General features: G+C 37.7%; 1 protein-coding gene across 50 annotated transcripts in view; it reads right to left on the bottom strand.

Annotated features, from left to right (window-relative positions):
* The window catches only part of SORBS2 (sorbin and SH3 domain containing 2), a 224502-nt gene that overhangs the window by 22298 nt on the left and 186485 nt on the right, over nucleotides 1–15719 (bottom strand). For 28 of the 50 annotated variants that reach the window (XM_065061133.1, XM_065061140.1, XM_065061134.1 and 25 more), the window contains 6 exons: nucleotides 14002–14085; nucleotides 11984–12040; nucleotides 8023–8075; nucleotides 7167–7354; nucleotides 3386–4948; nucleotides 224–315 (listed from right to left, as the gene is read on the bottom strand). In XM_065061133.1, coding sequence (XP_064917205.1) covers nucleotides 224–315; nucleotides 3386–4948; nucleotides 7167–7354; nucleotides 8023–8075; nucleotides 11984–12040; nucleotides 14002–14085 — 2037 coding nt within the window. The remainder of the gene's footprint in view (nucleotides 1–223; nucleotides 316–3385; nucleotides 4949–7166; nucleotides 7355–8022; nucleotides 8076–11983; nucleotides 12041–14001; nucleotides 14086–15719) is intronic. The other 22 variants (XM_065061167.1, XM_065061148.1, XM_065061149.1 and 19 more) reach the window with 6 other exon arrangements.

The raw sequence follows: 15719 nt of genomic DNA, 5'->3' as shown, positions 1-15719 counted from the left end.
CGAGCAGCAACTTATCTTACAAAGCTTGATATTATTTTACTTCATTGAAGTACCAATCTCTTTAATGAAAAAAGAAGGATGCTGTGCCATCTGATGATTTGGTAAGTAACTGTTCTTTTGGGCTGTATCATGACAGTGTCTTAAAATCAACACATATCTTGTCTCAGATATATTAACAATTTCCACATAGATATTGCTGCATTATTTATTGTTGTTTCACTACCTCTTTATCTGTAGTTCCTCTTCTCTCCCTTGGAGTACTTCGTCCCACATCAGTGAAAGCAGAAGAATAGCTTCCAGGAGACTCCTGGTCTACTGAAAACAGAAATTATGTGAAACTATGGTAAATTAAACAAAACCATTCAAACCTGAGATGCTGCTTGGTTTCATTTAGGGGGGGTGAAGAGCTTTTGAAATCTATTATTTTACTTTTAATAGAAAGAAAAGCACATGGTATGATGGCTAAAGTGCACCTTGGGAAAAAAAAAAGGTACTGACTCTCAAGCAAAGGCAAAGGCTGCGCTCTGATCCACAGCAGAGAATGTATGACAGAGGACTGAGAGAGGAAAATGCTGCCTCGCTGTACTCAGGGATGCAGCCCTGCTGGACCAAATGGAACACATGAGAGCCACACCAGGACTTCATCAGGTTCCAAGAAACTGTTTTGGAATGACAACAATATAAACACATAATTACATGCACAAAACATGATGAAAGCATGCTTCAATGAGGAAATAGAGAAGAAAAATTGGTTTCTTCTAAGTAATCTGTGTTTCTACTTTGCCAAGGACAAGTGTTAGGCAGCACACAGGTATTTAAAAGGATGTTATTTCATGATAACAACTCTCTTCTAAGAGATGGAGTACAAATCATTACTCACCAATCTATGTGGCAGATTATCTCCAAAGCAGAGTTTATTTAATGCTTATTTTGAGATTGTACAGTATAGGATGATGAATACATCTTTTCATGTTTTAATAGAAATAAAATCAAAAATCTTACACTCTTGATAGCTCTGCAAGTTGCCAATGTGAAATGAAAATATAACAGAATTATTTCAAATCAGAGGGTGAAATGAACTGCCTCTTGACTTCTGAGATTTACTATTTTAGTCTCCTACTGCTGTAGTGACACCTGCTAGTGGAGACATGTGACTGAAGTTTGTCTTCCTTTGACATCATTCACACAATCTGTTCCTACAAACCCCATACATTTCTAAAGAAGTACAAGTGGAAAAAAAAGAACTGAAAGCATCTCATCCCTTATGTTGGGGTCTTGCAGAAGAAAAATGTAGATGGTCTCCAGTAGGCTGTTGACTAACCCACAAAAACTTGAGGCTATTGATAAATATAGGGGAGGCAAAAAATGAGATAATCATATTATTTATGTCATTAGTTGCAAGCATGTCATCACCAACAAATATATCACAGTTGCAGTTCTGGACAGCTTTCTTGATATGGCATGTGTCTGTGAATGAGGATCTATACTCACTGCATAGACCTAAATATATAATGCCTCCAAACACATCTATTATTTTTTTTCTTTAAACTCAGTCAGAAAGAGGAGAATGTGAGAGGGAAAGAAGGAAAATGCAGAAGCTTTAGGAAGAACAATTTCCTTTATTTCCGTACAGCTCCTTATTCAGTCAATATTAATAGTTTTCAGCGTTCTTTTGCTATGATCGTGGGGGTCTCTCTGCGGATGGTGGCTGTAAGAGACACACACACAGATCCAACAAAACTTGAAACTTCATTAGAAGTAGAGCTCAGCCATGACTGGTGCTGCTGGAAATCAGTGGAATATTCTGCTGTACTCATTCTCCATGCTACTTCAGGGACATCAGTGCTGACAGAGTGTACCACTTTCCTCCTGCCAGGCCCATTCGGAGCTGCAGAAGCTATTAGGGATCCACATTGACTCTTCACTCTGGATTTCCTTATTTTCAAGGACTGGAAAATTCTCATTTAGCAACTGTGATACGTGAACAGCACAATCCCCGACAACTTCAGTCTCATCATGTAGTACTGCCTGCCAGGGTTAATCATGATCAGGCCTCAAGTACGACTAATTCAATCCTGAACTGCTGTTTATAGCTGTGTTTTACCAAATTACCTTTTCTCAGTATGTCTATTTTAACTAATTAAAAAGAGATGGTAACAGCTTCAATTCTGATTTCTCTTGAAACACATATTTACTAGAGTGGTACTTGCAAAAGTTACAGAAAAAGATGTGAGATTAAAGATAAGATAGGTTTGATCAAATATTGCATAACTGATATATTAAGGACATTCTCTCTTACATCCATTTGTGATTTCAAGAATAGCTTTGTAATGCATTAACTTCTCAAAGATGCTCTGTCACAGATGACTGTATGTCTTACAAGCACAATTCTCTAACACAGAAATGTTACCATTTAAAAAGATAAATAAATTACAGACTTGCCAAAGACATTGATCTAAATCATCTGAGAATACACCTTTGTGCACTCCTGCTATGAATTTAGTTTGCTTTGTTTAATATTGCAAGGTTAAACTTTAAAAACATTTGAAGCTCAAGGAATTGTTTTGAGAAAAAGAGAAGCAGAGCAATGAACAACTCAAAGCAGTAACTTGAAAACCAGATCACTGTCAAGACAGACTTTTTAAAAAGTTATACTCACCCTGACAATTTCATTCAAGTTTTGATTATTGAGAATTTCCCTTCAAAGAGGATATGAAATGTCTCAAAACTTCATAGATATATGAAAACTCTATGAGAAGAACTAGTTTTGCTGCCACAGAAATTGGAAATTGTATTGTTTGAACAGTGGAGATGGAAACTTCCTAAAATGATTTAGGGTCTATTCACAAAAAACTAAAGCAGTGAATTAGTGCATTTTCGTAAGAAAACAGAATCAACTTTCTATGATACTGGAAGAATTACCAGCATTTTTATCGCTCACATGTAACAAAACTATACAGTACAGCATGTTTTAGATGCAGACTTTTTAATAATAAAGTTTTCTGTTTGAGAGATGCTTTCTGTCATAGTGCATGAATTATGATGCATGTTGTGATGCATGCAGTCACTTTCTGTAAGGTCTTTTTCTCAAGGAAAAAAACCCCATTGCTTCATTTAATAACACCATTGTAATTTATATTACTAACAATCTGTTAGTTGAAATACACCGTTATTCCAGTTGTCAACGTTACTGTATTTTGTGAATAGACAGCAAATTCATCTATCCTCATCACCTATGTAAAAATGACATCCTTCATTAGGAATTTTGTGGGATGAAAGCTTCTTACAGATGACACAAATGAAAATGGAATGAGAAAGGGTGGGAAATACAGGGAGTAAGGTTGGAGAAGTAAACCACAAGGATAGAGGAAGAAAGTTAATCCACCTTGGAAACACAGTGCACTATCGTTGTTGTTAGTTGCGTCCAGGTCTGGAAAAGAGGCACTAAGAGGTAATCTTCCACAATCATTCTGGTACAGTGGGCAATGGATAGCACCATCTTGAGGCAGTGGGTTAAAAGGCTGGTGCATGGGACTCTTTTTCAGAGCTTTAAGAGATGAATTCCTTTCTGGAATGTCTGGAAGCAGCTCAGTAATAAGTCTGTGTAATATACTGTTATCGGGCAAGCTTCCCCTTCTTTTCTCAGCTTTAATTTGGTCACAGATGTCTTTAAGTGCAGAATCTAGCGCTTCAAATACAGACGACTTGCATTTTTTCTTTTCAGTTTGTTTTTTAGGAGCTGCACTTTTTTTCCTCCGGAAAGGCACTGGACTGACTAGGAACGCTATCTTAGAGAGGCCAGACTCTGCTTCCTGTCTCCTTGGATCTTCAGTGCTTTCTTGTTTAGCCCTTTCGTGCTTTAGCATGGTGGTGAAGCGGGTATAGGATGCTGGGCATCGCCCTTTGCAGGAGCTGATGAGATGCCTGTGGTGGTGGTGGTGGTGGTGGTGGTGATGGCCTGATCCATAAAAGCTTTCAGAGGATGTGAAGGAAAAGTGGTCAAAGTCACTTTCACTACAAAAGGATGAACCTTCTATCTGGATGAAGTCACTGACATCAGAAACCACTCCATCTTGATCACTGTCTGAGAAATCCATATGCGATCGTTGTGGCTCATCGCTGGTCACTTCAATATGAATTGGCACCAGGGTTTTAGACTTGCAGCTTCGTTGTACCTGAGAGGGATGTCTGACTTGATTTTCTTCTTCCAGCAAGGATTCTATAGAAAATCGCCTCTTTGGACATAAGCCATTTTTAGGAGGCTCTAGCGTAACAGCTGACAACATTTCATCACCTAGGTTCGGCATGGATTTTGACTTCTGAATTAATTTTTCAAATTCAGATATTCTGGTTGGCACCATGTCTCTGGGCACCTCTTCAGTAGAAGACTCTCTCCAGCCTTGAAGAATACCTTTGTGTTGTTCTTTTTCATACTGCAGTATTCTGGACTTCACAGAACAAATCACCTCAGAATTCATCAAGTCCTTGCGATTGATGCGGTGCATCTTTTTGTACATTTTTAGGAAACCTGGGGCATCATGTGCAGACCTGTGACGGACTCTTGACCTACCACTACCACGGCCCTCAGGAACATAGGGAGAGGCCCAGTTCATTGAACAAACTTCTTTGGAGTCCTCCTCACATAAGAGAGAGCCCATGCTTTCAGACTTGGCCTGTGCATCAGGAAAGCTATCCCGATCATCTGTTAACAGATCATCACAGCTACGGGATTTTATCTTTGGAGAAGCAGTTTCTTCTGTGCTGCTCCAGACTTCTGCATTTTGACGACTCATTTGCCAGCCATTCTTGTAGCTGATTGCTCTTCTTGAATCATTTGGAACAGCTAAATGCTGTCTGTAAGTGCTACAGTATTCTAATTCATTTGAGGTGTTGTGGTTGTGCACTGAATAACTTAAAAGGGATGGATATACTTTGCTAATATCCCCACCTTTATAATCCATAGAGCAGCATGGTAAAAAAGAGACATTGCCAGAAATTAAAAGATTCAGAAAGTTGGAATTAACATCAGTATCAGAAAGAATAGAAAAGAGACAGCAATTAATGCACCAATTATTATAGTTTAGGTCAGTACACAGGTTGCTACAGCCTGGGGCAGCAGAGCTAATAATTAGGTTATTTTCCAGCTCTAAAAATGTACTCATGGTAATTTGAACATCAGCAATAATTCCATATGAATTATGGAGCTGTTACTCCCTCTGCACACCCTCTCCCTACCCAGGCCAAAGCAACGTAAGAAAACAAGCATTAATACTGATTTTGAAGCAGGTCAACAGACAAGAAAATCTGCAAAGGTTTTAAAGACGAAGCCAATCAACAAATCTAGACCTCAGCCAAATATTGACTTTTCCACCTGTGGATTCTGAAAGAAGTTGTTCAGAATTTTTGAGCTGGATAATGCTCAGAGTTCACAGCAACTGCATATTCTAAGATACTTAAGATAAAGATAATTCTTTATATAAGATCAAATGGGAAATTTATCGCAGTATTTCATAGGTAGCCTGCTTGTTTCCTGTGTGATAGCACTGAAGGGAGTGGTGTTTTCTACAGCTTATGGAGAGAAAAAGAAGGTGGCTGAGGAGCTGCTATACGGGTGTAAAGGAAGATGTATCAGTTACTGAGCCTAGACAGCACATAGAAGAAACAATAGCCCTCAGATAAGCTTAACAAAGCCTGAGGTTTTAAGCAAGTTTTAAGACATTTTTAAGCATGTGCTTGATTTAGAAGTTCCTAGGAAACAAATTTGGAACTGAGGTCGCATACTCATGCTGAACTTTCAAAAAAAAGGGCAACATTTGGTTCAGGACACATATTTCTAACAGCTCAATCTGCTTTCTAGAAGAACAAGTTGAATCTCAATCAGAAACTGAAACACTTGAGTTCAACATTGATGCTGAAGCAGCTTATAATGTGCTGCTTCTTCAACAAAATTGTTGATTTCAAGAAAAAGTAATGTCCTAGTACGCTTCGAAATGCTGGGAGAGAAAGGAGTGACACAGTTAGGTCACCTTCCAAAAGTTAATTAGCTGCGGTAGATGTTCTTAAGGGAAGGATTTTCAAATACAGGAAGTGTTTAAGTCATAGTAAGTGCTCATTATTAGTGGTGTAGTCAAAGGTAAATGCAGGTAAACAGAGTTTACTAACTTTTCACTGCCTGGCCTGGTACACTAAATGGCTGAGTTTATCCACATTTAAAATTACTGCTGTAACACTGGGTATAAAATACATTTACTCACTTCACTCTTTAATACTCCTCACTGCTTTTCTTTGTCTGGCACATTTTATTGCAGCCTGGAAGTTATGTTGTTTTCAGTGGGATTTGACTTTTATGAAGGTTTATACAGTTCCTAATGCAGCTATAGGCTGATTAGAAAGTATGGCTACAGAATACAGCAATTAAATGAACAGGAGACATATTGTATATGATACTACTCTGTATGTCACTTCCAACGTATGTTTTACTGGAAACCTTTTGTCTTGCTAAAAAAAACCCACCCAAAACTCCAAACTCAAACCAACGACTGATTCAATTATCTCTTTTCTGGAGAGAGAGGGAGAACAGTAATAAAACAGCGAGCTACTTGGAAAAAGAAGCTCGTTAGATTGTATATGCTATACTAACTACTTCAAGGATTTACAAAATCAAAAATCAGACTATGGATGTTTGCTTGATGAAATTAGGTCCTGATAACTGACAGTGTCTAAGACATCAGCCTTAGATTTGAAAGGTCTACTACTCTGGAAACACATCTTTAATCTTATATGCTATTCGTCTTGATTTAGTTTCTGTACATACTGAAACCAGTTTTAAAATCACAATAATTCAATAAGAAAGTAGTGGAGTTAATAAAACTTCATGGGATTATATCTAGTGGTACAAATCATAGTCTTCATTTAGTCAACTTCCTTTTGTTAGAATAAGCAGTTGAAACTGGAAAATCCTTGTTACAAATCCAGCTTTTCAGCTTAAAATTACACACGTAACACTAAACAAGTTAGGCTTTCAGGAAAGGCCCAAAGCTATTGCTTTGTATAGTAAATCTCCCAGCCAATTGCACTGAGCAGCAGTAAACAGGTGCATTTACTACCAATGTATTGTACAACATATCATCAGTAGTTCTGTGCTAACAAACACACTCTCCTCTTACCTTTAGCTCGTGATGGAGATGAAGGAGACGAGCTAGTTAAAGGCTTTCTAAGGGTGGTACATGGGCCTTGCAGATCTGTACGGCCCAGACCAGGTCTGTTTGCGTTCTGGTCACTGTGCACCCTCTGATGACTTACAGCAGGTTCTGACTTCCTTCTCTTTCTGTAGTCACTTGCAGTACTTGCAGAACTACAGAAATAAGCAGTATTAGCAGCAGTCTAATTCTGAGAGCAGAATTCAGGAATTAAAAAAGTAAGCTCATAATTATATTATTGGTTTATAGATTAAACAATGCCAGAACAAATAGATCAAAAACATGTGAAGGGGAGAAGCTCTCATCTCAGACATCTTACAGCATATTTCACGGAGAAACACTGAATTTTTATACAAAATTGCTATGTCATTTTCATAGTGAAGGCTTTGAAATAAATGCATCAAGTTTTTTAAGACTATTTTTTGTTACTAGAAGTTCAGCGCAAAGGTAGAAAAACGACAGAGACCAAGAACAGATGAGGTAGCGCACTTGAGGAAACGGCGCTGGAAGTGCTGCCTGTGGTAAGGTTAAATGCTGGATCGCTGCAGCTGAGAGGGAACCTCAGGGATGTTAGTAGAAAGACCGACAATACAGTATGAGTAATTTTTAATGTAAATCATTAAGTCCTCCTAAAATGAAAGTAAGAATTGCACTGCAGGATCGAAAGATTAACGTCCTCTCCATGCATCGCTCTATTTTATCAGTAGCTCACAAGAGGAATGTTAAAATCTGACTCTTAGCAACATCTGCTGGTGTCAGATCACAAAGAAACCTTCAAGCTGGATAATCTGTGTCTACTGAAATAATATATTGTATTTCTTACCTAGAGGGCCTGTCCAGGCCTTTTTCTGTTGAATAGCGATAATATAAGGAAGTCTGTGAAAACAAATATAGGAATCTGTTATACATCTGTATTTGAAAAAAAGGTGACTATTTCTGCTTAGCATGTTTGATTATGCCTGTTACTCTGTGACAAATCCTATAAAAACAGACTATGATGATTGCCATCCTGGACAGTCTGGAATAGATACTACAATATTTCATGAGAACTGTTATGCAGTTTTTAAAAAGCATTGCTAGATTTCATTTCATATTCCACTTCAACAATGTTTTTATTTCAATAATGATCCAAAGTCATGTTTCTCCATTCCCTTTTCAAAAATAGATATAGAACAGCTGAAACAAACCTTTACTATAAAACCAAAAAATTTGAAAAAAATTCCTTCCTGTGCAAGTAAGGTCTGCAGAGCTGTTCTTCCCTCCCAATTACTCACCAAAACCCCACAGTCAATTACAGACAGAAACTGTTGTAAATCCCACGATGTTTGTGGCCAGTAGTTGACCACCTTATATTCCTGGTAAGAACAGTTCTTATCACAGAACATTAATCATTGCTTGTGGAGTTACAGAATTAGCTACTGCATGAATCCTGGAAGACGGAATGGAATGCTGATCCATAATATTATTATTGATACAAAGTCAACCTTAAATGACCGCTATTTATAAATCAATCATTTCATACATTTCAAGTCTGCAGGCAGAATTAGGTAATACTACAATTTCGGTAACTAGGTATGCATCTAGAACAAACTGCATGGTCCCTGGGATGTTTCTTCATGGGAAGTGTGCTTCAAAGGTTAAACTTGTTTTAAATTCCTGACAGGTCATTTCAGAGCTAACCTGATGGACTGGAAATAGAACTATTATACAGATTTGTAAGCTGCAGGAACTATTTTTCTCTCTATAGAAGCCTTCTAGACTTTTTCTCTGCATGGCAAAATCTTTACAGACTTTCATGTGTACAGAAGGACTGTAGAAGTAATGGCACTCATGGCCTGTGTGAATGCTTCTTTGTTAGGTACTAATTTTTTTTTCCTAGTGATTTAAATTGCAAGTTCATGAATAGGACTTCACCCAGATTTGTAAAGACGCTTATGTATACTTCTAGAAGGCACCTATAGTCTACAAATATTTGGGAACAGATTTCATGAGACTGTATACTTTAAATGACATTCTACAGTAACTGTTGAAACTACTTTTACAGGTGGCGCACTATAAGGAAAATATGATTGTTCAGTTAGAGCTATTTGTCAGTAGGCTTTAAGACCTGCACCCCATAGCAAGTGATCCTATCAAGACACTAACAGAAGTTTTGATTTCTGGATTATACTGAAATTTATTATACTATGAGGCAGGGAGAACCACACAAACATGATACAATATGGATCAAATGTTATCTAAAACTTGATTTAAGATCATGCAAATTTTCTCAGTAATTTTTAACCGTAGTTTAATTTAAATCACATTAAAAATCAGGTAAAACTTTCAGGCTTTTGGTAAGAATGGCAGCTGAGATGTAAACAGTTAAAGTGTTCATAATTCAAAGACTTTAAAGTTACTTTCCCGAGAAAATAAGTCCTTCACAAGTTAAGGGTTTCAAAACATTTATTTTTTTCAAAAAAAAATTTCTTCACTTTGTGGAGAAGTATTCAAGTATTTCTTCTGTGTACCAGAAGAAGACTCAGGCTCATAGGGGATCTCTGTTAGAACTGTTGCATGAGGTGATACAAACATTTCAGAGTAATTGCCACTGTGGTGTTTTTTTGTGGTGTGGTTTGTGTTTTGTGTTTTTTGTTTGTTTGTTTGTTTGTTTTTTCCCCACAGGAGTCAACCTCTTTCATTAGAGCCTGGGCCAAGAGCATCTATCACATGATAGTGGCCAAACAGCCACGACGCAGTGATTATGTTCCACCACTTTTAATGGCCCTGGGTTTAAACACATCATGATGTAAATCCCAAGGGCGGTGTAGCTCCCCATAGCCTCCTATAGAAGGCAATGAGTAAATCACACAGCTGAAACCAAACCACTATCCACAGCATTCCCCAGGCCATCAACAGTGTGTTAGTGATCAGCCTAAGAGAGCATCCAGTGTATGTCATGCCAAAACTGACTGCTGGGTTCCTACATGGCTTTTGCTTTCTGGCCTTTTAAGATCCTCTTATCACCTTGAGTATAACTTGCTTTTTTGCCTTTTCCCTGATGCCTTCTTTGAAGTTTTTTTCTGTATGGAAGATACTGTATGTTGCACATTCTACAATACAATTTTTTTACCACAGGTACATGTTGTTACATATAGGCTGTATGGAGTTTATACCTTCTACCCACAGGCAGAGCCACACTGATATGGCAAACAAGGTGAAAGCTGACAGTGGATATGGTTGGTTTCTACTGCCAAGAGTGGGTACCACTGTTTGTAGCTGTCCTATCAGCTCTTGGCCTCATATTGACCCATGATCCCTCCAACCCACTTCCAGGTGGCCCAACAGAAACACATCTCCCCAACTACTCCATCTCCAAAGCTAATAAGGCATCTTCCAAAGTATTCAACGCTGCCCTATGTGGATAAAAGTTGCCAGACAAAAACAAATATTGGAGACAATCACCCCAAACTACCAAATACAGACTTTTTTGAATATTTTGATTCAGTTCTACTCAAGAAAGCAGATACATATTTACAATTAAGTCAATGTTTTAGCTGTTTTCATGCGTCAAGGCTTTAATTATGACTGAAAATGAAGTTAGGAAAAGCAGGCAAAAGTTACAAGCAACAAAGAGGCCTGTTTGCCTGATGGGTCTAATACTTTAACAAGTTGTTTTGAAATATTTCCCTCCCCCCGCAAAATATTTAATTTGCTGTAGTTTGTGAAAATTATTTATCATATTCAAAGATTTTTAAAGTTTCAAAGTGAAAGATAAATATTTTTGTCAATTAAGCAGAGAGAAAACCAGTATTACTTAATAGCTGTTTTGCCCAGACCTACTGAACATGCTAATATTTCAAATATAATGCTAGTGCTTTTAGATTGTCTTCTTTGATATAGCGAGTACTCTCAAGTATTAGTGAAGGACTAGAAGCTTATTGTCTCAGAGAACTGGGCCCAAATTTCACAACCATGAGGTTTTTCCAGATTTATAGAGCTTAAAACCAAACCAGAGTAACTTGCAAACTATTCACAATTTAAGGCCATGATTTGCATTAATTTTTGTAGAGACTACGGAAGATGAGAGTGAAATCACAAACATGAATGAAGTAAAGCCACCATATGAAGTAAAGCTGCCATTACAGGATTCACTGACTTTGGCCCTAACCCTTTAAAAATGGGGAGGAAGGGGAGAAGAAATGACAGCCTGAATCTCTCCCACTCAGAGTAGGGCAGTGACAGCCCGCTACCTGACCTTCATGTGTTTTATTTGGAGTAATGACAGTGACTGTCAATCCTGCAGTCATGAATTTACAACAGGATAACTAATCGCTGTATTTCCTCTTTAGCAACCTTACTCATAAATACTTAATTGGAGAAATGATAGCTTAGCCACCAAGGCTTTCACTTTACATACAGAATTTGCAGTCTGATATTTCAATTAAAAACACTACTGTGCTGATGCATTGGTTGTGTCTGTCTGAAAGTTATGCACTTGCCCAACTCTGAAGAAGTGGGAATTTATCAAAGAGTTAGAGGCATATGGGCTGTTGTGTAATTCTGAGTGTTAATCTCTGAGACATTTTGGGGATAAGGACTCACAGTTCCTAGGATACTAAGATCAACATCCAAATGCACTAGTGATCTGAAAAGATATGAAGACAAAGATAAAACGATTGTGAATTAGAAACGCCGCATAGCTATGAGAAGGAAACCACCACAGTTTAACAAACTGAAGACATAAATGAGCAGTCCAACCCCTCTTCCCAAGACAATCATCTGAACAAGAATCATTCATTTACCTCATTGGAAACACCAGAAGAACTGTCTCGAACATAGTCCAAAAGCTTTTTAGGTGGCTGCATCGTAAAATCAGAAGTGTAGAGGTGAAATGGAGCAGAATCAATGGCAGCAAGGAATGAAACATGTGGAGAAGGTGACACAGTTAGAAACTAAGTGTTGACAATGTCAGATACGAAGAGTGACACACATAGGTAGAATGGAAGGAAGAATGTGTTACAATATTTTTTAAATTATAAGCATCTTAATGAAACGTTAGTAACTTTAGCTGGTAAAATTTACAACTGGAATAGTTGAACCAATACCAGCGGTTTTTAATACTGATGAGACAGAAGAGTGTAAAGCATCACAGTTACGTTCTGCTGGGGAAATCTCAATTTACTTTATCTTACAGGAGACACTACGCTCAAGTTATCATTATCAGTAAAATATTGTTGATATATAATTCATCAGAAGAATGTATCTGGACTGTTTCTGCCCACCTAGAGGAAGGAATGACAAAACAGCTTGAATGGCTAGATAAAAGGAGATAAAAGGTAATTAGTAAAATGTACTATATTATAGATTGCTGGACAACAAATTAAACCCAGATACATTTTTTTTTTTTTCAATTTTCAGGTGGTGTTCAATGGGTAATATTTTAAAATTACTTAAAATTATGATTAAAAAATTAAAGTTAAAAAAATAATGTATGTGGTTTGCTTTCTCTTCTGGTCTCACTGAGGTAGCTGGAAGTTCTGATTTTGGCTATGGCTACAAAAAGGGATGAAGGTACCTGGTTCCCAGAGCACCCCCAGGGCCTTGTGAAAAGTGCTCAGGCTCCTCACATAGCCTGACACACCAGTAATTATCATGCTGAGGGGGCTCCAATGAATTGCAGGCTAACAGGGAAAGATAAGAATGGGAATGTTTTAAATCCTGATGCTCTCTGGCTCAAATGCCATGCCTATTTGGGATTTCCTGCCTGTCAGCAGGTGCTTTTGGTATTTTTCCTCAAGCTACCCAGGGTCCTGGGAAGCTATGAGAATACTTAACCAGATTGAGGGAATGCTTGTGTTTACTTCCCCCCTTTTCTGAGGAGATCTGAATGCATGTTTTCCACCTGTCTGGAAAATGCTGTAACCACTGGGTTAGACATTCTTCTGCAATGAAGACATTTGTCATAATTTTTCCTAAAGATGTTAGAGTGCATAGGAAAGAATTTGAGCCAGAGAGAGGGTGTGTGCAGAAGCAAGAGCAGGTGCATCTCCAGCCTTGTTATTAAGGCACTGTACAGGCAGCAAGGGAGACCTCGAGCTCAGTCTTCGTTTGAGGACAGCTACACTATTTTATCCTTGTATGAAATACATAAACAACCTTTGGTGCTCACATCCAATTAAGCCTGTGGTGTTTGCAGAAAAATTGAGAGTGCCTAGGCAACCAAAGGTGGAAAACTGAGGTATCTCTGACATGTAGGTGTTTCAACCAAATGGAGCTTTTTAGGTTTATAATTTTAAACATAACTGTTTGCAGTAGGACTAAGGTAGCATCTGTTTGCCTGAGTCCTTTTTTTTTGGATGTGGCTGTTTGTGAAAATTGGAGCAGAAGTGGCTGCATGCATTTAAATTTAGCCACCTTCCTTCAGGTAAACTACATGATTTGTAGCTTAGCATCTCTAATGCAAACTGACATGTTTTTCTGTTCTGAAAGATTGTTCAAAAACAATCCAGCCAAATGCAAAAGACTTAGGGAGACTAGTAAACATCCCTGTTTAATATGCAATTTGTCTTGCTTTCTGAATTTTTATACACTACTATTTGTCTAATATGTAGTCTGTATTAAAGCCACTACTCTAGCAGCTTAAGGGTCCACTTGAAAAATAATAGTTATATGCCTGAGGTGACTTTATTGACCTTTCTCAAAAAAGCCCCAACATATTAATTTTACTGGCATATTTTTGCTGAATTTGATAATTTGCAAATTCCTCATTATAAAAATAATTTTCCTAGTGTTTAAATATTAATATTCTGTCCTCACTTACCGGACGTCCAAACTCCAGTTCTGAAAAGAATTTATACCAGGGTTCGTTTTCTAAATCTAAGTCATCTGGGTTTATGCGATCAGTCTGGAGCAGTTGTGAAGGAAAAGGGAAGGAAAAGGCACACACTGAGCAAAGTGCTAGAAATGCCATGTCACCTTAACAACAAACACACACATACACAAAACATATATGGGGAAAGGAATGGAATAATATCAAAGAATGAAGATGGTATTTAAGAATGAGAATATTCTTATTCAAGAGCTGTCATTGACTGGTAGCTTTAATACCTTTCTTTTTGTTGCTGTTCTTCCAATGACTGGAAGACATTAAACATTTTAAAATTACTCTTTTAAAGCTAAGAGGGCTCTTTGACCACTTCTGTAAATATCACTGCATTACTTAAGTATATTTAATGCTACTAAAGGTTCCTTGTTAAGAAGATGGTTTAAATGATTGTCATCTTCAGCATAGGCAAGAAATTGCCCATCTGATCAGCAATGAAGGCATAATTTTATGAGTATTGCTTTTGGTCATTCCTTGTCTTCTCACAAAGCATGTTAATTCTGGATCTTGCTGTACTAAAGCAAGTGCTGAGCAGAGATAAAGAATATGCATCATGCAGGCATGACTGTAGTAAAAAGCCACTTCAGCATATGAAATAAAACTGGTATATTTTAAATCCTATGGTCAAAAGTAGGGAACAAAAAATTATGCATTCCATAATATTTGTTTTAGCAGTATTTTGTAATGCTTTATCTCCCGCAGCCTTGTTGACACAATGAAGCATTTTTTTGCACAGTGAAATACATTGTTTTCATCTGAAAATTCTCACACCAAAGAGATAAGGAGAAATTGAAGATTGCGTTAACAAAATTTTTCAATGAACAGAAGAGTAATTGATGGATTTATTCAAGTAGCATGAAAACATGACAGTGCAAAACAGTAGAGCTCCCAATGGGGTATCTAATCAACCGTAAACTTGGCTACATTAATTATTTTCTAAATAACTCCAGCGCCTTTGTAGGATTTGACGTAAGCTGTCACGCAGCACAGAATTACAGTGAACTGCTGGCTTAAAGATCTCTGAAACAAATGAAAGCCTCTTGTTAAAGATATTTCTAAGTTTAAAATTTGTCCTCCACAACTGTAATTATCAGAACTTAGACACTAATTATGGTGTGACCTGCAAAGCAATCCTCGAAGAAGAAGACAGGGTCCTGCATGAAGAATGATACCGGTTATTAAATACATAACACTTTTTCATCCTGAGCCAAGCTGTCACCAATACACCAGAGCAATCACATACAGCTATTTCTGTTTTCTGCAAGAGATAACGCCATACTCCTGACCATTTCAGGTAATTAAACATCTTACAGCACTTTTTCTTGCTGCCTTTGATGTTACTGCAACAGACAGCAAACTTTGCTCTATTGAAAGGTCAACAACCCTTTTGAACTACCTTGGCCCTCACATACCTATAAGCTGTTCATGCAATATCTGGACACCAACTGTCATTGTATAGATTTATCTTCACCATGTCCCTTTCAAGTAAGGGAAGAATTATTCCTCGGAAAAGCATGGGAAGTGAGTGCCAGTGATGAACAACTTACTGGTGCTCCATAGCAGGGTTTGGAGTGAAGCTGCTCTGAAGCTTTGCACTTGCATTTGCACCACCCACAGACATAATTCATTTATAGTTTGAACCGCAGAGGGCAGCA

This window comes from Columba livia, chromosome 4 (assembly GCF_036013475.1).
Source record: "Columba livia isolate bColLiv1 breed racing homer chromosome 4, bColLiv1.pat.W.v2, whole genome shotgun sequence".
NCBI classification, from domain to species: domain Eukaryota; kingdom Metazoa; phylum Chordata; class Aves; order Columbiformes; family Columbidae; genus Columba; species Columba livia.
Note: the sequence above shows the minus strand (reverse complement) of the source record. Positions and strands in the feature narration are given on the sequence as shown.